Below are 27,909 nucleotides of genomic sequence, written 5' to 3'. Positions count from 1 at the left end.
TCACCTCCCTCAAGGGGAAGGGAATGAGCATGCAGTGTACGGTCTAGCCCTGGATGGGATTCTTTAGCTAGTGGTTTAGCTGAGACTTGCCTTTGGGTCCCACCCCCAGCTGCCTAGCTATGGATTAAATGAGAGCTGAATGTGGGGTTCACTCCTAACTCTGGGACTGTTACCATCAGATCCAACCCTCCTACCCCTTGAGGGAGAGATCTGCCAGGTAAGCTGAAAGGAGCTAATGTCAGTGCACAACTCCTTCTGGCTTCTGACATGACAGCACAGGACTCTGCCCTGGGAATGAATCCTTTACAGTCAAATGAGCCCAACAAAAAAAAAGAGTCAGACAAGGAAGATCAATTAACAAAAATCATCCAGTTTCTATTCACAAGGAAAAGCTCCAGTCCATCTTTTTATTTTTTTTTTTTTGAAAAATTTCCTGACATTACAGAACTAAACTGAAATGTATTAATATTCCACTCTTACATTTCATGACAAAACAGAAAAACTTCATGAGTCAAAAAAGGGAAAGCTTATAAAACTAGGATGTGACTCAGCATTTTACCAGCTGAACAGAGAAAGGAATTAAAATGCTGTAATTAAAAAAAAATCAGGAGTGGATGGGTAAAGCGCGTAGAAACTGAAATTTACAAACTAGTTAAAACCTGGAATCTGACCTGCTTAGACACTACACAGGGGCTCATGGGCATGAACAGCAGAAGGGGTAATGAGTGAGGCATTTGCACTGTCCTAGCTGCTTCCCATTCCACCAGTCTCCGAAGAAAGCCTGGAACAAAGCAGAGGTGGTACATTTAATACAGACTTTGCCTAGGATACTGCATGCGCTACATATGAGACGTAGAGAGGGATGACATCTCCCACCCAGCTACATCCTACACCAGGTCAACTCTAGAGCGTTAAAGCTGGGCTCTGCTTGGGCATCTTCAAGAGATTAACATATTGGGACCTGTTTGGGAATCTAGCCCAAGCTGTGGGTGCTCGTGTCAGGCTCCCAAAAGCCAGCTACTTGAGCACCATCCGCCCCCAGAAGCCAAAGGTCCTGTTGTACTAGGCACGTCATGACCAGGCCTGTTGAGGTTCTTTCTCCAGCACCGCCTGGGGATGCATGGAGACCTTATGGTAGGGGCAGGTCTGGCACTGTGTAAGGCTGTCACAAGAGTAACTGCATTGAATGGCCAGTTACAAAGAGTGACAAGAGACTGGGCCACACTCCAGCAGCAGCTCATTCCTCTGAAAGAGCAGAGATGGCACTGGATTCCACACATCACATCAATGCAGCCTGCACAGCACTTTGAGCTGGGCCAGGCCCCTTTTAGGGCAGTTTACATGCCCCGCTGGTGCCAGGAAACAGTTCAGCAAAACCTTCCCGAAACATGCAACAAGGCTGTGGGGGGTGAGTGTCAGGAACCACAGCCCCAGGAAGCCTAGAATGCCTGCTGCATAAACTCAGAAACTAAACTGGGGAAGTGGCACCGCACCAGAGGGCTCCTGACAGCCTTCCCCAAGAGCAGGCTATCTTGCAGGATTGAACCCTGGGCACCTGCTAGTGTCACCAGGAGTCAAGAGCTCTGCTGGGGTTCAGGGGCTAGTGATGCAGACTTGAACCTGCATGTGGATTAGTTTGCATTAGAGGGATCAAGGAGGGAACATCTGGAGGGGGATTAGCACAACTAGATGAAGCCCCTCCCCCACAGAGGTGCTTGAGGGGTAACATTAGCCAACTGCATCCCTGGGCCACTGGTGAGCACTTCTCAGCTGGGCTGATTAGCAGCAACAGGGACACTGACTCCCTGGAAGCAAGACCTCAAAGTCTAACCAGGAAACAGCACAGGAGAATTGTCCCATGTTGGGTCCTGGAAGACTAGAGTGGAGAAACTCTCCCAGCAGCCAGAAGTCCAATCTAGAAGTGATCCTGGATGTTGGTCTCTGCTAGAGACCACCTCTGTGCCAAGAGCATCTGCCTGCATCTATCCCCACAGCCAAGCCAAACAGCAAGTCTACAATGACACATCCCTATTCCCCCATCCCCAGAGACAGACCACCTCTCCCCCACCCCATGCAAATTCTACCATCACATTTTCCAGCCTGGTAGCTGGAGGAGCTGAGCAGTAGGCACATTTAGATTCGAGCTAGAAGGGGTGGTTTGCAGAGGACTTTGTCAGTAGGCATTTGTTAAAGTGACAGGAGCTCAGCATCTCTGAACCATCAGGAGAGTTTTAATTTAGGTGCCAGCCTCGAGGCACAAGGGCTTAATACTTTGGCCTTGTCTATCACAGAGCCATCGCAGCAAGTTTATTTCTGCCAAGTCCGAGCCGGGCTCCGTGGGGAAAAGGGGCAGACCCTCAGTTTGTCACAAACCAGCAAAACTGACAGGTACAAGTTCCTTCCCCACCATGTCCAGGGCAAAGCTTCACTACCACCTTTGGTCAGGACAGGGCTTTAGTCACTAGTTTGCCATCTTTTTCAAGTCAATGTAGGCAGAAGATGTGGCCATGGAGTAACCACCACCATGAGGAATGACCACTTGAAGCTACGCTGGAGTGGAACCAGCTAATGCCTCACATCCCCACCCCATCCTGTGAGGGGCTTGGCTGTGAAGGGCCAGAGAGGAAGGGAGTATTGCAACTTGGTATTAGCCAGTTGAGTTTAACCCAAGTCAGGCAACTTACCTTGGTCTGACACGTAAGAGTCTCCAATGCTAATACTAGTTAGTGGAGTGGCCTGGCCAGATCAAAGGAGGCAGATGGCTCCATGCAGAAAAGATTGGATAGCCACTGCTTAGTCCCAGGGACTAGGATTAGTTTCCCTTTCAATAAAGGGGCAGCCAGGATAGTCAATGCTACAGTGGCAGACATTTGTACTTCAGGGAGCGCACAAGTGATGTGGCACTTTTTCCACAGGAGCCAAAGAGAAATCTAACTATGGAGCAGGCAAAGCTGAGCTGCCCTGTTCAGTCACATCAGCACTGGGTCTTGAGGGAAGTGAAGTTTGCAGGTGTCCCAAATGCTCAAGTGTATTTCATGGACAGGTTGCTGGTCTCCAGGGACAGACCTCTACTGTAGGGGGAGAGGACCTGGACCCTGAACAGTGGCAGGGCCTTGCTAGGCTGCTCGGGGGGGGGTAAGGGGGAGACCCACCTAGTTTTTGGCAGGCAATTCAAAGGACGGCTGGGCACCTACAGGCTAGGGCATTTCCTTGGGGCCCTTTGGACAAGCTTCTCCCTATGCCGTATGACATCTGGAATGGAACAAAGCGATCCCCCCCCACCCCCATGAGATTCTGGCCTCCAGCTTTGATGGAATCAGCAGGGTCTCCACAAACATGTACTACAGGGCTTCTTCACAACGGCTAGAAACAATCCAGCTGAAGGCTGCCTTCAAGCCAGCTGGACAGGGGAACTGGTCTCTGCTGACAGGAGAATTTGAGGCACTTCAAGTACATGGAAAGGGCAGCTGGGGATTGCTGGCTCCCTGGGAAAGCTGTGTCAAGAGGCAGCAGCTCCCTGTACCACTGAAGGCTCAGACAGAAGCCAAGACTGAGGGCTCCAAAGCTGGTTCTCTTTCACCCCAGGTGTATGAAACCCCCCCACCCCCCTCCAAGGGGAGCCCTTAAGGGCCAAATTTCAGAGCCCAGCACATCTGGGTGACAAACCCTTGGCAGTCGGATCCCAAGCTCTTACTCATGTGGGACAGAACCTCCCAGAGTTCAGCCCTGATCAGAGCAGGTCTGCTCTTCACCAGCCCTCCCACTGCCTACCCAGCTGCCAAGCCTCTGGCACTTAGAGCGTCTCACCTGCAACTCAAAGGCATTGGCAGTTTTACAGGGGAAGGTGAGGGCAAGGAGAATAAGTAACTTGTCCAAGGTCAGAGCAAGTCAACAGAAGTCACCTCCCCACCCCTAGTCTGCTACCCTGCCTCTGTTTCCTGGCCTAACCTGCACTGCAGAAGCTGGACACCCAGCCTAGGACAGGGCAGGGGAAGGGAGGTGGGAGCAGCCAGATAATCTTTAGTACTTTCCAGCACACCAGATAAAACAGACTCTACAGGCCTGAAGTGGGTAAAGAGTGGACAATCTTTACTTAATGTGGTTACACTACATTACAGAACAGTGTAAATTACAGCTGAGAGTTAAACTACCGCAGAAGTGAATAACCGCCAGAGGATCTGTGCTAGTCAAGAATTAAGGGCTCAGCAGGCCAGCTTGGAGATCCAGGGAGCCCATTAACTGCTCCCACCAATGGGATCGAGCCAATCCCACCTATCTCATAGACAGCTGCACACTGGAGTCCAGACTGCCCTAATCCTTCCCCCAACCACCCCCTACACTCTGATACTAACAGTTCCATTTTTATTCAATCTAGCAAGTTCCAAGCAGCACTGGTCAGAGTCACATAGTTGCCTCAGGGTTTAGTTTCAGAAGTGCCAGACAGCCCACTGAAAGCCAGCCTCTGAAGGGTTAAGTGTGGCAGCCCCAGGCTAATGAGGTGGTGACCTGGGCCCAACAGAGGGGAGACGAATTCTGTACCTTTGAAGGGAGCAAGACTCACTGAACTACTGTAACAAAAGGCCACGGGCCACCACCAGCTAGTAGCCCCTCAAGGAGCAGACACAGCCACTTTGGTCCCTCTTTGCCCTGGGATGCATCACAACACCTGAGTCACAGGCCAATAACCTACAGAGCAGAAGGAATGCTAATGGGTCACTTCCAACTCCCAGGAAAGGCAGGTACTATGAGGGAAGGAGTGTCCCAAGTCCCAAGTCAGATTTCTCTATTTCAGAGACAAAGGTCTGGAAACAGCTGTTTCCAGACTGGATCGCCCAGTGCTCACAGGTATGAAATGGCTCTGGGACAATGAATCAGAGGCAATTGGTGCCTTTAGGGTCTCAAGGCACAAGGCCTTTAACCAACAGCTGGTTGTGGTACAGTCTGCACATCTCCATCTGTACCATTTATCTTAGCACTAGTACAGTCTTGTTTGGTTCCTGTTCTGTTGGGGATGGGGGAATCCTGTGGCTTGAACCTCCAGGCCTCCCAGAGCCATTCTGTGCTTTATGGGGGTGTGAGCAGAGCTGGTGGAATTTTGTAAGCAGAGTTTAGGGTAGGATTCCTCTAGAACAGTAGTTTTCAATCTGGGGTCTAATTCCCAAAGAAGTCTGCGCTCCATTCAAAACTGTAGGGGTCTGAAAAGGAAACTGTTCAAGACCACTGCTCTGGAACAAGTTGTTCCAATGACAAATGGCAATTCAAACTATGCTGGGGTGCGTAACTGCCGACCTCACAAAGAGCTAGAGGACCCAGGAGTTCTAGCTCCCTGCCCTTGAATACGAGCATATCTTCCTCATGGGACAGATTAGGAGAAGTGTGGGGTACCAACATCTGCCTCTAAAGGCGGTCTAGGAATCCCCCCATGGCCATGTTAATCCAGCAGGGGGGAGGGGATTTACATTTGATCTAATTGCTCAACTCTGAACATGGTTAGAGTCCGACCAGAGGTCAAGGGGCATGCTGACAATTGTCAGGTGCACAGCTGATTTGTCCCTATCACATGGGGAGGTGTAACTCCTGGTCCCCCCTCTCCATTCCAGCACACATCAGCTATCAGAGCAGATACTCTGTGGCAACTTTATTACAAGTACAGACATCAGAGACAGGTTCGGCTGATCAGCCTCTTTAGCAACTTAACCAAAACGCAGTAATTGAGATTTTATTCATTAAACAGACCCTCCTATCACATTTTCTTCATGTAGCAATGCAAACAAGCTACTAAAAGCAACAGCTACGACTACATAAAATCAAGGAATTAAACAGATCACTAGACTCCAGGACTTGTTAAATTGTCTCTCGACCTACTGAAGGTCACCAGCAAAAAGAAAACTCCATTCTAAGAAATCACAAGCTCACTTTTTTTTTTGAAGTAAAAAAATTCTTCCAAGGCTCCTCTACGGGATCCCCAGGCTGACACCAATCTGCTGTTCCTTTACGGTCACAAGCAGACACTCAATAAGGAGAGAATCTCTGTTTTTCCGGTTTCAGTTTGTTAGTAACACATGGCACAGCTGAGGTGGTGGAGGCACCCTTAGCAGCAGACACAACATTTAGAGCCAGGAGAGGGACGGGTTTCATGCCAAGCAGACTGGAGACACAAGGGGCGGTCGGAAGAGGGTTGGGGAGGCTGGAGGGTGCGTCGGAGACCCCTGCTGTCGCAAGCGAGGGGGTGGTGGTGGAGGAGGAAGAAGAAGAAGGGGTGGAGGGTTGAGAGAGGTTGATGCTGAGGTGATCGGGGATCGTGACGGAGGCTGTCTGGGAGGAGGGTTTAGCGCTTTCTAAACTGTAACAGAGGAAAAAGGAACAAAAAAAAGGGTGGGTGGATGGGAACACCACAAAAAAAGCACAGGAGACAAACAGCTTAAATTGCATGAGCCTAGCCTGGAAACTTGAAGCACACCCACTCGGGGTTCTAGCTAACAGCAACTCAGTCTCCTCTACAGCCTTGGAGCATCCAGCTTAGCTAGCGCCCGGCTAAAAGTTAAGTCTAAAACACAAGTGTGAGTCTAGGCAAACTGGTCTCCCATCTTATACCGTACTCAAAGAGGCAGGAGAAAAGTCAACTGGTTTAAAACTGGAAGATGCAGAGCAAGCCTTGTACACTAAGCCACTTCCCATGCTAACTAAAAATATTCTGTAGTTCAGCCAGCTATTGGCCTGATGCAGGTATCACTGGGCAAAATTCTATGCAGGCAATTAGATTAATGGATCACAGTGGTCCCTTTTGGCTTTAAGAGCTATTCTAGTAGCTCAGTTGCTTTAACATCTGGACAGATGTAGCTTCTAGGAGCTGGGATCATGTGGAGTCCTTTTCTAATAAGACCCCCTCAGAAGTATTTTGAAAACCTGCAATTAAGTCTACAATCAAGGGTTTACAGCTTAGGTAAGAAATACAATACACTGTTCGGAAGGCACCATCATTTTAAGAAAATTGGGAACCTCAACAGAATAAACCTAAAGGCATTTTTTGATTGACTGAGCAACAGAAAAGCTAGCAAGAAAATCAAGTCAGGTTTTTTTCCTTTCACAGAAAAAAGTGGAAATCAATCCCACCTCTAAATGGTCTGGCATCAACATTAAGCACTCCATACTGACCACCTTTAAAAACCAATGTTCAGCTGTCACTGATCAACTTAAATGTGACCTACAGAAACAGCTACAGGAAGGGAATTGTCTGCATTTGCTAGTATGTTACAGCAAAGCCAGTTTTGCTGTATTGCATTCATGTTTGTTTTTAGATTTGGAGAGTTGTCATCTGAGACAGTTTACACACTGCAAGGTTTTCTGAAGCACTGCAACAGAGCAGGCTTCCCAGCCGAGACTTCCTCCCATGGCAGACAGACAAAAGCCACCTGTTTTTGCTCATTAGAATTTTTCAGTTCAAGATGCAATAGATAACCAGAATATGCCTGTAAACAAAAAACACCTAGAGGCCACTTACTGGCTACCCACTAAATAGCTAAAGAGTCAAGTCTTGACATCAAAGTCTAACTGCCATTAAAAACACAGCCCTAGAACATCTTGCTTTAATATAATCTGTAATCCTGTTTCTCCAATTGACTAATTTAAAAGTCCTACATTACTAAAGAGCGGCTTTTCCGGATGCCCAGACCCCAGGTCAAATCCACCCCTGGCCCAACTCCCGAGTGGCATCAGTTAAACACACTAATGTTCACTGGGGCATCTGCAATGGTTTCATAGCTCATGGCAACAAGTGCTGCTTCCCTGAGGAACTTCGATTGCTAGGCTGCACAAGAGCTAGGGGCATTCAAGTTAACCCAGAGACAGAGCAAAATATTTTCCCTAGTGAAGTCAGTGGGCAAGACTCCCATTGACTTCAATGGAGCTGGGATTTCACACTATCAGTAGGGGTTGGTACTGGGATATTTAAGTCCTGGATCTTTGTTTTCAAGCAAAAGTCCACATGAGCCACCAATCAATGTAAAGCAGCAGCTGCTAAATCTCCTCCAAAAGGAAAAGGTTCCCTTCCCTGCCAAACATCTCAAACAAACAGGGTCTGAATGCCTAGTTCCTATAGGAGGGGATCCTATTTCATGTCAGAGTTCTAGCAAGTACAAGCTGGGGCCAGAGATAAGCTGTGCCATGTGTCACTGTGGTTGACTAAAGCACAGAGTACCCAAAAAACAAACAGTCTATGGAAGTCTGGCAGGGCTAATGGCGGAATTTAACATTGCCAGAGCTCATGGTTTCACCCTGTAAGAGCTGGGCCCTAGACCTACGTAGCTAGAGATCCTAGGCTTGAGCCTGGCTCTTAGTTTGCAGCATAATACAGCTGCAGCAGGCTGCACAGGAGGGAGGGAATCTAGGACATGCATGCCCAGCTGCTCTGCCCTAGGTTTTTAATTAGGGAAGTGAGTTCTCCATTAAGCTAATGCTTTTTACTTTAGTCTTATGAGATCTGACTAGCTGGAGAGCTGCAGAGGGCCAAGTGCCAGCTCAGCTCTTTGACTGAGCCTGTGGAAACCTGCAGCAGACTTATGCTGCAGTGAGTGAGGACACCTGAGAACCGCAGACCTCAGCAGCAGCTTGAAGCTAGGGCGGTTACAGATGGCAGCTCAGGGAGGGAAGCATTGGCAGGAAAGTTCCTAATGCACAGGCCTCTCCCAGTAGCCACCAGTGCAGTAAGGAGCTGCACAGTGATCTCAAACTGAAGCAAAGCCACAGCAGCAGCACTGGTTCCATCGTTCTTCCTTTTTAAAGCTGCTAGCCAAGAACTGCTGCTAACGAGTGTTTACAGCTCAGGAGAGCTTCCGATCACAGATTTCCTTGACAGGCACATTACCAAGCTGACTCCATGTTAACGAACCCAGGACACCGGCACAATATACGATCGGACTAACCCACTTCCATCCTTGCCACAAGACACAGGAGGCATCTTCCTGTATCTCCAGCTACCTGGTCCTCCCCTAAATATATCCCAGCCTGGCTTACTGGCAAGGAATAACTGGGCCTGTTAGGGCTCCAACAGCTTCAGGAAAATATCAGATTAATCCAGTTTGGCTAATCTTGTCCTAAACTTTCCACATTCTAAAAGGAAATTAGATCATGGGAGGCAGGGGAGCTGGGTTCTCCAGCAGTTATGGGGGAGGAAGGAATGGTGCACCAGAAGTGTCAGTGATGTAAGTGCTTGTATCACTTACACCCTCTGCAATACAAGGAGTACTGCTCCCAAGAGCTACAATCCAACCAGCTGAGCAGACGAGATACTGACATCGCCCTAGTTTAGAATGCAGAATACTTTAGTCATGCTGCTCCACCCCCACATGCACTTAGACAACATGCTGTTCAGAGACTTACCTGACATTAATTAGATACTGGGCCAGGCTAATGCTGGCTGCAGATCCAGTTATGGTAACCTGCCTGTCAGTAGATCCTTCCACTGGATTGGCAATTTTGATCTGCGCCCCAGACATCTGGCGGATCTCATTGATTTTGGCGCCTTGACGCCCAATGATGCAGCCAATCAACTAAGGGAGAAAGTGTTTCTAGTTACAAATTAGGTCAGCCAAGAATGAGGTTTAACATCCTTATTTCTTCAGTACTAAACCCGAGGACACACCCTCCTTCCCCTACCTTGGGCACAACTCTCACCATCCTACAGGTGAGAAAACAGGCAGTGAGGTAAGGTCCCCCACTGAACCACAAATCCCAATTTCCAGGCCCCTGCTTTAGCTGCTAGTCCCATGATGGGAGAGTTTAACATTCGTGTGTTTTGCCAACCTCTCCTGTCCTCAGTGTGTTAATTGTGAAGCTGTACAAAGTGCTATTTTTGAGTCTTGCAGCCACAAAGGCCATTTAATAGCACCCCTTCTTTGGGGCTAGAATAAGGAGTTACACAGCTCTGGAAAGAAGATTACACCCTGCTCTTGCAGAGTATAATGTACTCCAATTGGTAGCGGTTTCAACTAGCTGTTCCCTGCATACACAGGAGTTCTGCTGTATGCATCACCTTGCAGAGATCACCCATTCCAGTGTTACCTTAGAGAATGGGTGCTAGACACCTCAAGAGACACAGGTTAGACACCAGGGGACCCCTGAGACGCAGGGGCAGCTGGAGCAGAGATATCATCTGTTTTTAGACATGATACCTCCTGACTAACCTGGGGGCTGTAGAACAACCTGTATCAAGAGAATGTTAGAAGAACTGATATCAGAGGCCAGGAAATGCACAGCTGTGCACACTCCACTTCTAATGGAAGATTCTGCAGGACAGCTCTGGGGAATGGATGCAATTTGCTTTCAGATCCCAGCATGGATCCAGACCTGCTCTGCCAGCTGGAGATCCCCCAGATGCTGCCTGTGGGATACTTACATCATTTGGAATGGTGAGTTCGTGAGAAGTAGTTTGAGCAGATGCATCCAAACCTGCTAAAAGACAGGAAGAGACCAGGACAAGGTTAATACAAGGCAGTGGGGTGTCCTGCTGCAGAACAGACACCTGACCAGCCAAGCCAGCATTTGCTGCTGGAATCATTGCTATCTTGAAGACTGTTTAACAGGAAGGGAAGAGCAAGCTGTAAGAAGTTACCCCAACCGCACAACACAGTCCCCAAGATGTACCACCACAGATCTTCCTTCCGGTCAGGACAGTCACAGAGCAGCACACTAGCCACATGGGCTCCAGTCAGTCATGTGGCTCCCATGCCCACTGGAACCAGGCCACCCTCAATTGCTAGCTTTGGAAGTGCAATGCAACCCCTCCCCCAGGACAGCACTGCAGGGTGACACTACTCCAGTTAGCTGGGTGCTTGATGTGGAGTCAGTCTGGTGACAGAAGGGGGAAAGCACACCCTGCAAAATCTCACCCTCAACAGGCCCCTCCCCCCATTTCCAATAAGGCTAAAGGAAGAGTCCAAACCAGTTGACTGCCAGCTATGGCTATCACTAAACACCCTTCAAGCTCTTCTCCCCATTAGGGTCTTGCTTTTATATGCAGTGTTGAAATAAGGGCTTGAAGCCTCCAGACTTAAGGGATCACAGCAACAGCCAGAAAAGCAAAGCCTGCCCCCCCCCCACCTGCACATGGCCACTACATCGTGACCTTGAGGATGCACCACCAGGAGTTGTTTGAAGCATCAGGATCTGCCACCAGAGACAGGGGGTGAAGACTAGTGACCTGATCCAGTCTAGCAACAACTATGGAAATTCTCCTCCCCAGGAGAAGGAGGAAAAGGTTAGGAGGCACCACAAGCCCACAGCTTTCTAGAGGGGTGGGTTAGCCAGACACTGACTGTTCATTCCAGGAAGTTCTGCTCTCTGCTGGAGAGATTCCAGCTGGCTGCCTTCTGGGTGGGGAGGGGAAGAACAAAGTGCTATCGAGCCAGTCAGTACCTACATCCCTTCCCAAACTCCTTCAGCCCCCTGGGTATGTTGCTGGCAATGTTTTGTTTTTTTTTTTTCCAAAAAAGGCAAACGAGACTGACCAGTATTAATACACAATAGAATACTACAGATTTTGGTTTTTAATCATTACCCCAATAGCCTTTCACCTCTGGAGAGCTGGATTCAATGCCTGTTAAGATATAAGTGACAATGAGTTTGGTGGTCTCAGCCTAAAGCCTTAATGGACATCTTAGCCATATTACACATGACACAAGTTCAGTACAATCAGCAGTTGACTGCTCAGGACTGGAATAGCCGGAGGGGAGAGGATGTTACAGCAGGTCAGAAGGGAGGTGCACTGGCAGAGCTGCGGAGGATGGGGTAAAGGAAGCAGCAGGAAGGCCCTGCCTGTTTTATGACTATCTAGCACTCAAGCTGCCCCACTCAATCGTAGGGTCAACCAGAGAGATTTGGCAGAATGGTTACCTGGTTTGGACACACATTAAGACACACTAGCGAAGATTAAACCATGAGGTTGCATTACAGCGAGGCCAAGCGGTGGCTCATGGGCTGTGCTTGGGCCCATGCTAGCGTACAGAAGAAATAGTGAATTTCCATACCACTGAATCCAGTGTTGCCATGAGACATTGGAAAGTGTGACTGTTGCATTGCCAACTGGTGCAGCTTGGTCAGCTAGAGGGAGAGAAAGAAAAGGTTGGTGTCAGGCTTTTTACAGGTTCAACCTGTCTGGGAGTCAGTACACATTAAAAACAGAAAACAGACATGGACTCGCCCAAGAGGCCCACCCCCTTGGGGGCAGAGGAGAGAGCTGGGTAAGCAATGCTTTTCCTGTGCAGAGATGGGTGCAGAAGGGAGGAGGAAAGCACTGCATGTGCAAAAGCCACCACCCAGTCCCAAGTGCCCTGGTTAATTGAGGACAGCTGCAGTAATTACAACAGGAATGCTCCAGAGACAAGCACAAACAAGTAAGATAAACAGACAGGATTGCAGTGGTGCTTCACACACCATGCAGGGGTCTTGTCAAGCATTTGGAAGGTAGAGGTATGTTATGAAGGGAGACCAGGATAGAGTCAGTGTTTAGCCTCCATATCCTCCCCATCCCCTGATCACTAATTCCTAGTAGTCCAGCTGTTTCTAGTTACCTCTTCCCTGCCCTAGCCCCTCCCTGCTCTAAAATATGCCATGAGCAGAGATCAGCCTCTCATTAACCCTGCCTCTAGAAAGTCAGGAGCACATCCACCTAGCTCTGCACCTAAGTAATAAGGAAGGGTGACAGGCAGAAGGGAGATGCTCACACAGCAAGTCAGGACACCAGGACAGCTAGAGTATAACAGCTTAATCGCTCTGCTAAAAATGGGAGTTTTACACTTCAGGCCCAGCATTAGCCAGTCTTCCACCTGGAGAGTCATTGCCCCTGCCCTGCAGCCACCCCAGCAGAAAGGATTGATATTTGATGCATTTAGCATCATGTCAAGACAGCTGCTACTCCCCCTCACCGGCTTGCTATACCAGGTGTCCCATGCCCTGCCCTGAGAACCACAATGACAGTATACCATGCTGTTTGTTTTGTTTCGCTTTCTCTTTACAGGCTTTGCTCTGTGCCAAATTGGAGAAGGGGAGAGCTGGAGCTTGTGTGAAGCGCCAAGCTCAGGGTGTCTGTGTATATGTGTCACACGCCAGGAGGAAAGGGGGACAGATCTTAGATTAGTTTGAAATGGACTGAAGGACGTGCAAATAATTTGAGGGAGTTTTTTGGTTTAAAGATCAGATTTGATTTCAGACCAAGCTGACTGCTAGCATTGAGAAAGCATGGAAAAATTTTGGAAGGGAGAAGGGGTGGATTTCAAGACAAGAAGTGTAAACAAAACTTACATCTGGCTGTGGAATGGCATACTGTCCTTGAATGGTATAGGCCTACAAAAGGAGGAAAACAGTCCTATTAAAAACCATCGGACAGCCACCCAGTGACAGACAGATTTCAACTAGCCAGGAAGCCAGAGAGCCAAAGTGGAGAATTGTTTGGGGGGGGGGGGAAACGACAAAGGGGACATAATGCTGCAACAGGCAGTTTCTAAAGGGATGTTACTTGAATAGGCCATGTGTGGAATAAAGGTGGGGGGGGAGATGATCTGGTGTGTTGCCCCCCCTCCCCAAGAAGAGTCAGACACAAGAATAAGGGTTGGTTTCTTGTTGAAGATGTAGAGTGTGTAGTGGAGAGTCAGACAGTGCTTCTAACCCTCCTGCCCTGCACATACACCCCCACCCACTCCCAAAAAAGGGAAAGAGCTCTATTCCCTTCAACAGCCATGATTTTGAAGGGCTTTTTGGGAAAAAACCTCCATTCACCCCGCTTTAAATTCTCACTACTCCACACACCTAAAAACAGCACTGGACACACTACAGCTGAAGGTAATGCTGGGAGCTGGCTAACAATGCTAGCTGATGCAAAAGGCATTCAGGAGAATGAGGCAAGAGGCTGACCTGCTGGTTCCATGTATTTTTAGATTAAGGGGGAAGAAAACCAGAGTTCAGATTCCTACTGAAGCTACCCACAGAGGGTCAGTCACTGTGTGGGGACTGGTTGGCTAAAGGGAGGACTTCTCACTTCCACATCACTGCAAGAAATGCAGCCCAGGCTGGAATTGACCAAGTTGTTACCATGCGACAGCTGCTGGGTGGCCTGTGTGGAGAGGCTGGTGGCCTTAATCCAGTTCCCAGTGGACAGGAGTCCACAGCACAAAAAAGCCACTGCAATTTTTGCCACCCTTGTTGGCAGTCTCAGAGAGGCCAAGGATTGAATGGGCCATGGAGACTGAACTCCCCTCTCACCTCTTGAGGTGGTCCCTCCAGGTCAGAGTTGAGGCACATTGATGGGGCGGTGTGGGGGTAGCTTGCACTGCCGCTGCTGTACCTGTCCTGTGGATAAATTAGAGGACTTCAGTCTCCAGGGCTGTCAATCCGAAACCTTCCGCTAATACGAAATTCACACAGAAATTACTCTGGTTTAGAGGGCCGACCCTGTGCTAGACAAACTTATGATTCACTCTGAGCTGCAAGTTAAGCATCACTGCCACTGAGAAGCACAAACACCACCACGAGCTTGCCAGGGAGCCAGTCCAAATGTTAGTCTGGCGCTGGGTGCGCCTGGTGGAGCCAGGGGAAGAATGCAGCCGCAAACGAGCCTGCTCCTCACTGCTCTAGTGGCAGGGCACTCACATGCCGCAAGGCTAACCGCCAGTACAGTCCTCTGTTTGCAAGAGCCAAAGAACTGGGCCACAATATCTTCCAATCACCTCCCGTGGGCCATTCCACTGGCAGATAGCTGCCTAGCCAGCTGCCAAAGCCTTTGGAGAGCGGGGAACTGAATGGGGGATGGAGAGGAAAGGGAAGGGACCGAGGCGAGGAATAAGAACATGACAGAACTGCTCCCAAACTCAGCCTGTTGGGAGAACAGTAGGCTATCCCAACACACATGGCATATTCTCATGTAGCTCTGGTTCTAGGGAAGAGCTCCTGTCTCACTATGCACCTGCTACCTCAGTTACTTTGCTGTATTTTCCTACAGGCACCACTATTTCCTAGCTATATATGCCTCTGCTCCACATAAGAAAGCCCTGGGCATTATGGAAGGTTTTTCTCTTTTAAACTATGCAACTGCTACAGGCTCTGGTATTGTATCTGCCTTATGCAACCCTTTCCAGTGTGGAGGCACTGGCTGTGTTGAAGTGCAATCCTCTGAGTATTACAGTCCCAGCAACCTCAGGTGTATTCTCAGGAAGTGGGATTCTGGGGCTTCCCAAGGCCACACCCACCCTGACCACCCACACAACTGTTTGCCTGAACTGGTGGCCAAGCTATTCACATGTCATTATCTGTAGGACAAGTCTGAAACATCAAAATGACTGAAGTCACAGAATCTGCCTGAATAGGATTCTTTCAATCACGGTTTTGAAATTTATGATATTAGCATTGAGAGGCTTTAACACCATCCTGTCTTGTTAGAAGGCCTGTGCTACTGATAACAGCCACAAAAATGCCTTGCTTCATAGCTACAGCGAGTACTCAACTATATGGTCACATGCCATGGCATAGTATGCCCAATACATGGCATGTTTTAACTACCAACCACATGAGCCCCTGGAGGCATGGTGCTGAAGGTGGTCATGTGCCCTCCTGAGTCAACTTGTTACAGAAATGGCTAAGACCCCAGTGGTCTTGCTTGTTTCACAATCTGACACCTGCATAATCTGGTGGAGTTGGGAAGATCCTTCCTCCTCCCTGGTTGTTATGGAGTCTGACTTATCCCTCATTCCCCAACGGTTCTCTGTTGGAAACATTAACCCCTGCTGCTTCATTCTGCTGTATATCAAGGCTCGCCACCCAGCTAACACCAAATTTCAAACAGTGCCCCAACTGAAGATGTAAGTCTTGTATTTAGATGTTCAAGCTGTGGTGGTTTGTCTGAATGCCACATACAGGATTTGGACTGGCTACTCAGGCACCAAGCTTAAAAACTGTTTCCCATGAACCTTGTCACCCCTTCTCCAATAACCCTTTCTGCTCCTCAGAGTGTCCAACTCCTACTGGAAGTCAGAGGCTGCTGAATGTTCAGAGCAGCCTCCAGAAGAATCCAACCAAAGCAGCAGAGGTAGCTCTATAGTGGCCAGGTAGGCAGCGTGGCTGACAAGCATGCACAGAGTGGGCTGATGTGTGCTGGCAATGTTGCAACTTGGTAGGTCACCTTCTCTCCCGCGCCCTATGCCCAGCAAGTAGAGGAATGGCCTTACCTGACCGCCTGCAAAGATGACCGGAGAGCTGGATGGCTTGGGTCGGTATGGGATGGTAACACCCTTCGGGGGAGACTGGGTTACAGGAGAGTTGGAGAGGAAAGAGATTAGACTCTAGAGAGACTCATTGGTACTCACAGCTAAGGACTTTCCCAAATGCTTAAACATGAAGCCTCTACTTTATACTCCTACACTTAAAGAAAGCAAATGCCCAGATCAGGAGTTTCCTAGAGACCAGCCTTCTAGGAGTTGGAATGGTCTAAAAGTCCTGTCAGTGGCTCAGGTGGTTCAGATTCTGGGTTAGAGCAACTAGTTACAGCAAACAGCAATTCACTTCTCCCTCCTCCCAGCCCTGGGTGTCTATGTCACAACACCCGGCCAGCTGCAATAGGTATATCCTCATGTCAGAGCCAGCCAGGGTATTAGGCACTAGCCTGGTGAGTAGAAAGTTCTGGCTGATGTGGTGAAGCCATGATTATTGCTGTGTGGTGCCACTTGTCTAACTGTCACAGTCCGGCAAAGCCAAAGACTCCTGAAGAACTAGCTTCTTGACAAGCTCATCTTAACCTTGGTATTGGCATGTCTGTCCTAACTGAATGCTTCTGCATTTCACCTTGAAAGCCACAGAGTGACCCTAAACCAATAGGCAATTCCTCTCCTGCCCCTACAAGGCCCCAGACACCATTTCAAGTAGGACCAGTTTCTCTGCAGTCAGGTAGGAGAGTCCAAGTCAACTTCTGTTTCATAATGTTGTTGGCCACAGAGTCCGAATACAAGGCTAATGGCATCTAGATTGTCCTTTGCCCCTCATTAAGCTTCTAGGAACAAACATGGAGATGCCACTTTGCCAACATTGTCTGCCTCTCCACGCAAAGGAAGCTAGCCGCTCATCCCTGGGGCTTACCTCCAGCATGACCACACAGATCTGTTTGACACACTCGATGATGGACTGTGGTATCCCAGCAATGGTGATAGCTCTCTCAGTCGAGTTGGGCAGCATGTCTCCTGCCACCTGGACCTGTGCCCCTGTGCTCTTAAAGTTTAAGATTAAAAATAGAAAGTCAAGCACACCACTCTGATCTCATGGTATCCAGTAGCAGCAATGAACCCCATGCTTTCAGTTCTACCCTCCCTCTGCACAGCCTAAAGTGGTTTAGTCCTGGCTGGAATTATTCAGTCATCAGAACCCCAGGGCCAAGAAAAACTAAAGCTAAACTTTGCCTTGATGTGCAAGCTGACGTGTGTCTGAGCAGCGAAGCTGAACTGAATTCATTCTTTGGTGTCCGTGTCCTGGTGGTTCACAGCATTAGGTGGCACATGAATGCTGGACAACCTTAATCCTCACGTTCCCTTGCCCCCATTTTGCAGGTGGGGAAGTGGAAGCACAGAGGTTAAATTAGAGTCATTCATCAAGCAAGTGGCAGATCTCGGAACTGAAACCCAGGAGTCCTGCATCCCATTCCCCTGCACCAACTAGGCCAACTCCCCCCCCCCACTGCTTTAGAAAGGAGGATTCAAGTAATCAGGCTGGGACTGGGGTGCAAACATAGCTGGGGGAGGAGGGGATTTTCAACAGCACCTGACTCCACTATGCCTGGCTCCAGCCACCGTATTGGTCTCAGTTTCACAAGCACTAAAAATATAAGGTGCTTTTCAAGGCAGGATGATGCCAAGTCTCTACTATGTAGTATTCAACCCTGCACTTATGGCATGGGGAGGGAGGAGCGAAAAGATGCCTCTACAGAGAAAGCTCCTGCTGCTGAACAGCAGCTACTACTGGTGTTGAAAACTCCTCTTCAAAGCAAGACCTACCCACAAGAGACTAGTCAGAGTCAGAAGGTGCAAACCTCTCTTATCTCCTTGATCTTGCAGCCTCCTTTTCCAATGAGGGAGCCACACTGGCTGGCAGGTACCACAAGCCTCAGGGTGACAGGGGGCCTGCTGGCAGCTGTGCTGTTGGTCATCGAGCTGCTGATGTCCTGAAAGGATAAGGAGATACTCAGAGGGATGCCTTGGGACTGCAGCATTTAGCAAGTTAGCTAGTCTACCCAGTCTCAGTCCATCATCTGATTACACAGTAGTGCCCTGCACTCGGAGCAGCAGGATCCCTGTATTAAAACTGGGATCACCCACGCCTGAGGTGAACAAGGGGAGCCATTTCACAGCAACGGTCCAGTTCAAGAAACTAATACCCTATTGAAACCGCTGGGAGATGTGTAGGGAAGACAGTGTCATTAACCCTAACTGGAGTTTAGCCTAGACACCTGCCCTTGCAAGGAGCACCATGGGCTCTTCAGTGACCCATGTGAGGCACCATCCTGTTGGGCACTGCCAATCACAGGTTTTCCCTTGGAGGTCTCCCATCCAATACTGATCAGAACAGACCTGGAGACTAAGGAACTCGAATTGTTTAGCCTAACGAAATGCAGGCTGAGGGAGACAGGATTGCTCTATTAATATATCAGAGGGATGAACATCAGAAAGGGAGAGGAATTATTTAATTCCAGAGCCAATGTTGGCACAAGAACAAATTGGTAAAAACTGGCCATCAGTAAGTTTAGGCTTGAAATTAAACAAAGGTTTCTAGCCAGCAGAGGAGTGAAGTTCTGGAAAAGGAGTAGTTGGGGCAAAAAACTTAACTTGCTTTTAAGACTGAACCTGCTGTGTTCATGGAGAGGACAGTATGATAAAATTGCCTACACTGACACATGGCCCATCTGTGACTGCTATCAGCATGTATCTCCAGTGGCTGGAGACGGGACACTAGGGAAGGAGGCCTCTGAGCTACTACAGACAATTTTTTACCAGGTGTCCAGCTAGTGGGGCTGCCACACATGCTCAGGGTGTAACTGCCTGCCATATTTGGGGAAAAATTCCCCAAGTCAGATTGGCAGAGATCTGGGGGTTTTCCTCTGCAGCATGGGTCACTTGCTGGTTTCAGCTAGAGTAAATGGTAGACTCTAACTTGAAGTCTTGAAATCAAAATTTGAGGACTTCAGTAACTCAGCAAGAAGTTATGGCCTACTACAGGAATGTGTGGGTGACCTAGGTCAGACTAGATGATCATGCTGGTCCCTTCTGGCCTTGAAGTCCATGACACCCTGCTTAGTCTGACAGTATAGCCAACAAGTAGTGGCTAAAAAAAAGATCACATCACATACTTCCCCCTAACTGGGAACTGCATTCTCCTGCTCTGCATAAGGGCATCAGACAACAGGAGTAACACGGAAAAAGAATAAACTCATGTGCCTTTATACCAGCTGCCAGGAAGTTTGAGTCACCCTAAAGCACTCTTGTATTAACTGGAGATCAGCTGCTCCCACAGAACCCAATGTTCCTTAGAGGAACTTTAAGAGGACTCCAAACATGTATCTGGAGACACCTAGCTATTCAGATGGTTACAATCAAGAGGTTTACAGCTTAAAAGCTACCAGGGTGGACAGAAGAGCTTTGCTGCTATCGTATTGTGAATCCTGCAGATAAGGATTCTAGTTCAGTATCAAGCTACATGAGTATGATATGGGATCAGATCACCGGCTAGTCCCAAAACAGCCTCTGAAGAATAGTTAACCCAGCAGCTATTATATAAAATAACTGGTGTTTGCAGATAGGAGGCAAAGAGGAGCCAGCAAGGAAAGCAGCAGTAAGGAGGCCACAGCTTTACCCAGAGCTGCCCTATCTCAGGGGTCTGAAATTAAAGCTAGGAAGCTCAGTTCTTTGTTTGCATTACCAGAAACTTCGCAGTGGAGTTCTAGCCCTGCAATCCAGTTATCTGCTCCCTTCTCTATTAATCTGACCCAGGCAGCTGCACACAAATGGCTCCTAGGATTGTCAAATTATGCTTAATAGCAGCCACATCAGAGCTGCATGTTCCCATCCTGATGACAGTGGGACATTTCCACTGCTCAAGGGCAGCAGTTCAGGCTTTGCAAAGCGAGCCTTATCCCAGGCACAGGGCCAACGTTCTCAGGTTACTGACACGCAGCTACTTGCTAAAGGCTCATGGTTTGGCCTGGGCACTGATCTCAAAATTGAAAGTCACACACCAAGTGCAGAGCCCAGGCAAGGACAGTGTTCCACAAAGAGATAAGAGCCTATCTGGCTTTGGAAAAACCACTAAACACTGACATTTGGCTTTTTTAAGAAGCAGCCTCCAAGCTGGCAGCCTCCCATCCTGCTGAAGAACATTTGTTCCACTGGCTAGGCTAAAAAGTCACATGAGCCACCAAAGCCTTTTGCTTCAGGGCATGGCTGTCACTAGGTGTCAGGAAGAGACCTTGCTGCCCTGTGAAACAGTACTTCACTCAGTCTACCAGAAGGGAGGAGTGTTACACCCTCTGAAATAGCTGATTGACCAGGCAACCCACCAGACTTGATGGTCATCACAATACCAAATTATGAACGTACTCAGCATTCCCAGGATAAAGCTGTTCTGACAACGCTGGATACTTGAATTTAAGAGTGCTGGTTTAACAACCGTGAATCCCTGCCCCATGAATGTTATCTAGACAGATTCTGATGTAGTTCTTGGGCTCAGGTCTGAATGGTACAGAAGGGGAGTGCTAGTGCAAGCACCAGAGGTTCAGGCCAGCATGGCAACTCATACATAGGACTGAAGATGCACTGCTGAAGTCTATAACCCATGCCTAAACCCCTGTGCCCAATTCATGTTGCTCTGTGGCCACTGTTTCAGGCATGCTGGCACAAAAGGGCTCACCATTTCTCCCCGGTATAACAGACCCATACTAGGTGCAGTGGAAACTCCACCTCATCTCCACAGCAAGCTTCTGCAACTGCATCAGCTCACACACACAGGTGATTTTGAAGCAGATGGGGCCTGTTTTTACACCCTTGTAATTCCGCACCCATAAAAACTGGCCCAACACATCAAGGCTGCCAGTTAGGGCAGCCTGTGCCAGGGGCTGAACAGGTAATCCACAGATGATCCATGCCCCCCTTTCTCACCATGTGCTGCATCACAGCAGGGATAGATCATCCCCTGTGCCGACAGTCCCTTCACCCAAGGGTTAGCTACCCTACATTTGATTCAAGCAGAGTTTTCTTAAGTGTTCCAGATTCAAAGTATGTTGAGTGACTGCAGCAATTCTGACTGGCCACAACAGTGCATCTCTACCTAAAAAAGAGTTTAGTCAACATCTTGCCTCTAGCTAGCATAAAAGCCATTAGGTACTCCCTGACCATTCCCAGGACCCACACTAGGGCTAGAGACACTCACCTCTTCCAGTTTGTCAATGATCATAGCAAATGCTTTGAAGATGGCATTGGTCGGTCCAGCAAGAGTGATGATCCGTTCTGGGCAGTTCCCTTCCGAGATGTTAATGCGGGCACCACTCTGGAGGAACCAAGTGAATGTAAAGAGCAGACATGCTACACTAATGGGACTGACACCATGCAGCACTCCCACTTGGACTGGCAGGGCCAGTAGATAATGTTACAACAGTCAATAATTCCATTACCTGTGTGCAGTGCCTAGCACAATGAGACCCTTAAGTGCTACTACTACACAAATAATTTCTATTTCGTACCATGAAATCCACCCCTCACTTCGCTCATCTCTGCTCTTTTGGGCAGCCATCTTAGTTTCTATCTGCTAGATCAGTGCAGAGATTGGTCAGAACTACATTTCCCAGAAGCCTTTCATCCCACGAGTTTATCTGCTGCCACTACAACTGCAACTGTTGAATCCCTGCATAAGACTTCGTACAAGGGCCCCAGGATCCACCTAAGTTTCTCTCAACTGATTTTAAAGACCAGTTTGTGGCCACCTGCTCCCCAGAACCTACCTCTTCGCGCATCTTCTTTACAGATTCTCCTTTCTGCAGGGGGGACGAGAAGAGAAGAGGAAGAGAGACTGTTACATGTTACTTATTTTATTTTTACTACTGAACTGAATGGGTAAGAACTAAATTTAGTAATTTACCTTCCCAATGATGCTCCCAACCTCCTGCAATGGGGACAAAAGCACTAGTTAGTTCTTAAAGATTGAAGGACAGTTTCAGAGACACATGGGTGCAAGCTAATGGCATAAGTTTTCCCTTACTGATCAAGATCAGCTTAGCAATTTCTTTCAATAGGAGATTGTTTTAGTAAGTCTGATAAGTCTCATTGTTCTCCTAGCCAACTCACTTGTGTTTCTATAGTGACTTGTGTGTCTACAGTGATTAAAATGCTCCCTGGTCAGAAACGGAAGCTAGACAAATTCAAACTGGACATAAAAAAATTATGCAGTAATAGCCATTAGAACAGTTTGCCAAGGGTCATGGGGGATTCCCATCACCAGCAATTTTTAAGTGGAGATTGTTTTATCTAACAGATCTGATCTGTTCTAGGAATTATGTTGGGAAAGCTCTATGGGCTGTGTTACACAAGAGGTCAGACTAAATGAACACAATGGTCCCTTATATGGTTTTGGAATCTATGAATCTCAGTATAAAGTGAAAATAATTTTACAGTAAACATTCTATAGGGTGCTTGACATTCATCCCCTCCCGAATACACAAAGTGTTAATATCTGGTACCTTGTGAGTTTAATAGAACAGATACCCCCCACCCACCCCCCCCACCCTGACACACACACACAGAAGTTCTGCTAGTTTCTTTACTGATATATTGAGATTTCAAAAACTCTGTTCCAATGGTCACTAGATATCCTTTTACCAGGAACAGACCACATGCCAAGAAGTTCCCAGCATCAAGAAGCTAATGGCTCTAATGATGAGCCATTTCAAAGAAACATTAGGCTGGCTTTATTTAGCATTATTTAAATTACTAGACTCCCATTGGGTTACAACAAAGACACTCCTATAAAGAATAGATCTTCTGATCGGACAAAAAGGGTTTCCAAGACATTTGCTTACGACCCAGTTTCACCAGAGGTATAAAGAGATGATATGCCAAGTACCTTTCCATGCATAAGTAGTCGAATGGTAAGTGTGACATTTAAACCACCTTCAATAACACCGGTGTCCATCTTGAGCTGTGTTCTGACGAGTCAGGCTTTGTCAGTGGTCAAATCTTTGGTCGCTGGGGAATAGAAACTATAACAGAAGAGAGGATGTCTCATGACATGCTCTGAGAACACCCAGTTCATCCTTGGTTTTTATTATTTACAGCAGAAAAAGCATTTTAAGGACACACCCTTTTCTACATGGCTCACAATCTATCCCAAGTATGGTGAACCCACTCTGCACTATTATCCCTCTAGACAGTTAGCTCAATCTGACAAGAGTGGGTTGTCTCGTAACTGAGTGGCATTGACAAGCTGTCAGAACAGATTTGAGTGTATTTACAGTTGTTCGTCATTTGGCACTCAACTTGCATGCACTTATTTGTATGGTAGAGACTAGTGTGTAATAAGCTTAGATGTTTCCAAGTGTGTTAATTCTTACATGAGACATTTGCTTGAGCAGTTCTGCTGAATCAAGGGTATTGAGCAACTAACCTAAACTCCCCACCCCCTGGATGCCAGAACCCAAGGTTGTAAAGAGATCAGTTGTCACTTTCCATTCTCCAGCTCCCTCCCACAGTGCCTGCTAATAGCTTCAGTGGATGAGGTCTGTGTCCATTCTCCTCCCTGCTTCCCCGCCCTTCAGCCTGAAGAAGTCTTTGTATACAGTTTGCCCCAGTTTAAGGGCTTCTCTACACTTGAAAAAGAATTTGGATGAGGGTAGGGTATGAATTTAAAATGCAACAGCTACTCTAGAATAAATCCATGTGTGGACATTTTAGTTCCAGAACAAGAACATTTTATTCCTGTTTAGTTTAATGGATTAAGCTAGGCAAGAGCAAAATGAACTCTTATTCTTATAGCTATTCCAGAATAACTTCATGAGCAAAAGCCTTAAGGTTAACTAAATCAACTTTAAAAAAACCCCAAACATTGATAAGCTAGTTTACATACTAGTGAGCTATAACCCAGTTGAAAGCCAACTTAAGTGTGCCCACATAGGGCTTTGCACCAGTTAATTTAGTTGTTGGTTTAACTTTAGAACTAATTTTAGTTAACTGCTGCAAGCTGTGTGCAGATGAGCCTTTAGTGTGGCAAAGCAGTGAGGTGCTAAAGTTTAAATAAAACAGCTTCCAATGTGGGAAGAGCTAACCTGAGCTCAATTGGCAGAGTTGTGACCTACAGTCCCAAATCAGAACTTGCCAACTGGGCTCTACGGCAGCGCCGCCTTATTTCCAGGCTAAGGCTGTATGAAGAAAACAGACAACTAGGAAAAAGGAGGTTGTGTTCGCTCTCTATTATGACCCCAAGAGAAGTGTTTCTTGGCCCATATTTTCAAGATGCCATCTATATATAAATCCCCTTTAAATCCTTCTAAAGTAGGGAAACATTCCTACATCCTAGTTTGGGGAAAAATTCCGAAAAACAGGATGGTCTTCCAGTCTGTGGAAGAGACAAGACCAGAACCCAGGAGTTCTTATTCTCAATCCCTTGCTGAGTCTAGATGATTACACTTCTTCCCAGTTTATTGGAGGTTGTACAAGACTCATCTGACATTGTCACCACCATTATGAATTTAAACCATTCTTTTACCAACTAAGTTAGTACATTTCTACCCAGTTCACACAAATTAACATTAACATGCTTTTCACCAAGTGGTATTTTCAGTTTATTAACCTTTTCTCCCCACTACAGTGGTTTCTAAACAAAAAGGTTATTTTTTTGTTCATGAAATTTAGATTATCCAGCACTAAACAGCTGATCAAAACAATGTTTTTTAAGACACTTCCGAGTTCTTGTGTAATGATTGTACGTTAGCTAGCTACTAGAAGCTGCTAATGAGACTGCAGTCAGTCAATAGTGATGTCTCCAATCATTACTGGTGCACAGAGAAGCAATGATCCAGTGTGTAAATTCTAATTTTAGTTGGGGGGGGGTCACATTTCCTCACACCCAGAAACCTGAGACTTCTCCCAGAACATTTCCTTTCCATTAGCCCCACCACCCCACACAAACAATTGTGTAAACATTTCTCCTCCCCACCACGCCCCGAGAAGTTATCTAAAACTGTATTTTAATCCTGCTCCTAGAGGGAGGGCATTGCAAATTGGCTTATCTTCCCCTCCACACTACATCTGAGATATGCTAGGGGTTCTTTTAATTAGTAAATACTCAAAATAAATCCTTAGTCTGAACAGCCAGCTGAGCTCGTCCGATTTCAGAAGCTTTTAAAATCCTTATTGCTTCATCGGAGCCTCCATATTTTAGGATTGGACACCGGCGGGGGGGGGGGGGGGGGGGGGGGGGGGGGGGGGGGGGGCAGGGGTGCAAGTAAAGGGGCAAAAAGCTACTTTCTACTCCCTCTAGAGATTACGCCTCAATCTTTCTACTCTGCCCTTGGAATGATTCCCCCTTCCCCGCACCGCAATACTTGCCCCAAATAGCGATCAAGGGGTATCAATTCCCTCTCCCATACCCACCCCCAGCTTCATCACTTGCCTCCCCCCCCCCAGAGATGGGGGGGTTTACTCCACTCCCTCCCCCCATAATACGCCATACCCACATCAGCTCATATCGCAGCAGGGGGTTCCGATCCGGAGCCGCCGCCTCGAGGAAGCGAGGCCCCGGGGCCTGCCGCGCGCACACAAGGCGGCGGGCGGGGGGAGGCCTCCCACCCTGTCCGCCAACCAGGCAGACTCGATTCCCCCAAAGCCCTTCCCCCTCCGGGCGCCTCCCGCCCCCCCAGCCCCGCGGCCCAGCTCTCAGGCGTCCGCCATGTGACGCAGAGTCCCCGCCGCCTCCCTTCCTCCCCGTGGCCGCGGCCTCCTCCCCTGTCCCCCGCCCCGCGGCCTGCTTCCCTGGCCGCCTCCTTCGTGCGCAACAGCAGCGCCGCCCCTCCCCCCGCCGCACGCACGCACACACACACACTCGGAGTAGGCCGCACTAGGCCGCGGGCGCCTCCGCGGGCTGACGTGACAGCGGAGCCGCGCTAGGCGAGGGGCTGGGCGGGGAGCGGGGCTAGGCGAGGCCGGGGATCCGGGCGGAGAAGCGGGCCGCTCCCTTACCTGGCGGCGGGGTGGCCGAGCGCCCGGCCGATCGGCCGCTCCGTAGACGGAGGGACGGGGAAGGGGGGAGCGGGAGGAGGGAGGGCGGGTGACGGGGTCTCCGGGGCGGGCGGAGGGAGGAGGGGCCCCCTCGGAGGGGGAGGGAGGAGACGGGGGAAGGGAGAGAGCCGGGACGGGCGGGCGGGATGGCGGCGGCGGGAGGAGGGCGGAGGGGCTGCGGCTGCTGCTCCTGCTGCGGCGGCCTCGGCGGGTCTGGGAGGGGGAGGCGAAGAGCGGGGCGATTTCAACCCCGCCCTGACCCGGAAATGGACTCCGCCACGCCACAGAGACGCGTAGGTCAGAGCGTCCACCTCCAGCTGACCATAGAGCGGGCATAGGGAATGAACGGGGCCCCGGGAGATAGAGCGTCCCTCGTGCCACAGAGAAGCCGATGGGCTCCAGCGCCACCTGCAGGCTGCGCGCTCACAGACCTCCCAGGCGCTGCTGCGTGGGGATTTGGGGACAATGGACGAAAGTGGGAAGGGGGTGGGGACAGAGCGAGCTAATGGAGAGACAGAAGGGAATGGGCGGAGGAGGGGAGGGTCAGTGGAGGGGGCAGAAGAAAGGGGAGAGGGCCGGGGGCAGAAGACAGAGGGGAGGGGCAGTGGAGGGAGGATGAATGAAGAAGCCGTGGTGGTGCTGGTATCTTTGCCAGTCCTGTGCCAGAGCAGCCCCCTCCAGTTTAGTGACACCAGGGGCCCCGTTCAGAAGCGAATCCTACTTGATAGACTGGGCTAGGCCCAGATCCTCAAACGTATTTAGGCTCCTAAATTCCCAGAGGCTACAGCTGCTAGCCACAATCACTCCGTGCAGCTGGAGTGTTATTTTGCACCAGGGCTGCTCTCGCTGGAGCTAGATTAAGGCCACGTCTACAGTCAAAAGTTAAGTAGACCCAGCTGTGTGGCTCCAGGATGTGAAAAGTCTACCCCCCTGAGTGATGCAGCTAAGACAACTTAACCCTTAGTGTAGACAGCACTAGGTCAACAGAAGAATTGTTCCCCCAGTCTAGCACTGTCAACCTCTCCTTGCCAGAGGGTGTTGTGAAGGCCAGTACTATAACGGGGTTCAAAAGGGATAGGTCCAATGGCTATTAGCCAGGATGGGAAGGAATAGTGTCCCTAGCCTCTGTTTGCCAGAAGCTGGGATTGGGCGACAGGGCATGGCTCACTTGATGATAACCTGTCTGTTCGTTCCCTTTGGGGCACCTGCCATTGACCACTGTTAGGACAGGATGCTGGGCTTGATGGACCTTTGGTCTGACCCAGCATGGCCGTTCTTATGTTTTTATGAGAAAGTGGATTAACTGTGGTGACGGGAGAACCCTTCCTGTGTCTGTAGTGAGTGTCTACACTGAAGCACTATAGACCTCTAGCGTTTCAAGTGTAAACAAGCTAACTCAAGTTAACCGTGGAGGGAAGACACGTGGAAGGAAGGAAGTATTGTGCCCCATCTGGTGTCCTATCCCCTAGACTACAGCGCCTCTGTAAGGATATGTTTACACTAAAATTGGGGTGTGACTACAGTATGTGTAGACATAACCGAGATAGCTGTGATATAGGTAGTGCAGGTACCAAAAGCCGTGAAGTCACCATAGCTATGCCTGCAAAACCTCATAGAGTAGATACAG

At 48.8% G+C, this 27,909-nt stretch overlaps 1 protein-coding gene across 49 annotated transcripts; it reads right to left on the bottom strand.

Annotated features, from left to right (window-relative positions):
* Nucleotides 1-393: 393 nt before the first annotated feature.
* Nucleotides 394-26,866, bottom strand: PCBP2 (poly(rC) binding protein 2). Of its 49 annotated transcripts, none has more exons than XM_037884134.2 (15): nucleotides 26,244-26,552; nucleotides 23,134-23,269; nucleotides 22,153-22,176; nucleotides 22,016-22,048; nucleotides 21,448-21,564; nucleotides 18,059-18,190; nucleotides 17,116-17,244; nucleotides 16,212-16,286; nucleotides 14,254-14,340; nucleotides 13,297-13,338; nucleotides 12,024-12,096; nucleotides 11,555-11,593; nucleotides 10,394-10,446; nucleotides 9,379-9,548; nucleotides 394-781 (listed from the first exon to the last, which is right to left on the bottom strand). In XM_037884134.2, the coding sequence occupies exons 2-15, from the start codon at nucleotides 23,200-23,202 to the stop codon at nucleotides 745-747; spliced, it is 1,080 nt and encodes a 359-aa protein (XP_037740062.1). In that variant the 5' UTR covers nucleotides 23,203-23,269; nucleotides 26,244-26,552; the 3' UTR covers nucleotides 394-744. The 49 variants fall into 49 exon arrangements, with proteins under 49 accessions (XP_037740062.1, XP_037740060.1, XP_037740061.1 ...); XM_037884132.2 differs by having other exon boundaries at nucleotides 10,394-10,449; nucleotides 26,244-26,550; XM_037884133.2 differs by lacking the exon at nucleotides 26,244-26,552 and adding an exon at nucleotides 25,742-26,008 and having other exon boundaries at nucleotides 10,394-10,449.
* Between the last annotated feature and the right edge of the window lie 1,043 nt (nucleotides 26,867-27,909).

This window comes from Chelonia mydas, chromosome 20 (genome assembly GCF_015237465.2).
Source record: "Chelonia mydas isolate rCheMyd1 chromosome 20, rCheMyd1.pri.v2, whole genome shotgun sequence".
In the NCBI taxonomy this organism is placed as follows: Eukaryota; Metazoa; Chordata; order Testudines; family Cheloniidae; genus Chelonia; species Chelonia mydas.
The sequence above is the reverse complement of the archived record's forward strand: the minus strand, read 5'-3'. Positions and strand labels throughout refer to the sequence as shown.

Coding starts and splice junctions, on each gene's coding strand:
- PCBP2 (XM_037884149.2), bottom strand. CDS start 23,202: ATGGACACCGGTGTTATTGAAGGTGGTTTAAATGTCACACTTACCATT. Junction 21,565..22,015: donor TAAAGAAGATGCGCGAAGAG/GTAGGTTCTGGG, acceptor TGGTTCCTCCAG/AGTGGTGCCCGCATTAACAT. Junction 6,344..9,378: donor CAGTATCTAATTAATGTCAG/GTAAGTCTCTGA, acceptor CCTCTGTTACAG/TTTAGAAAGCGCTAAACCCT.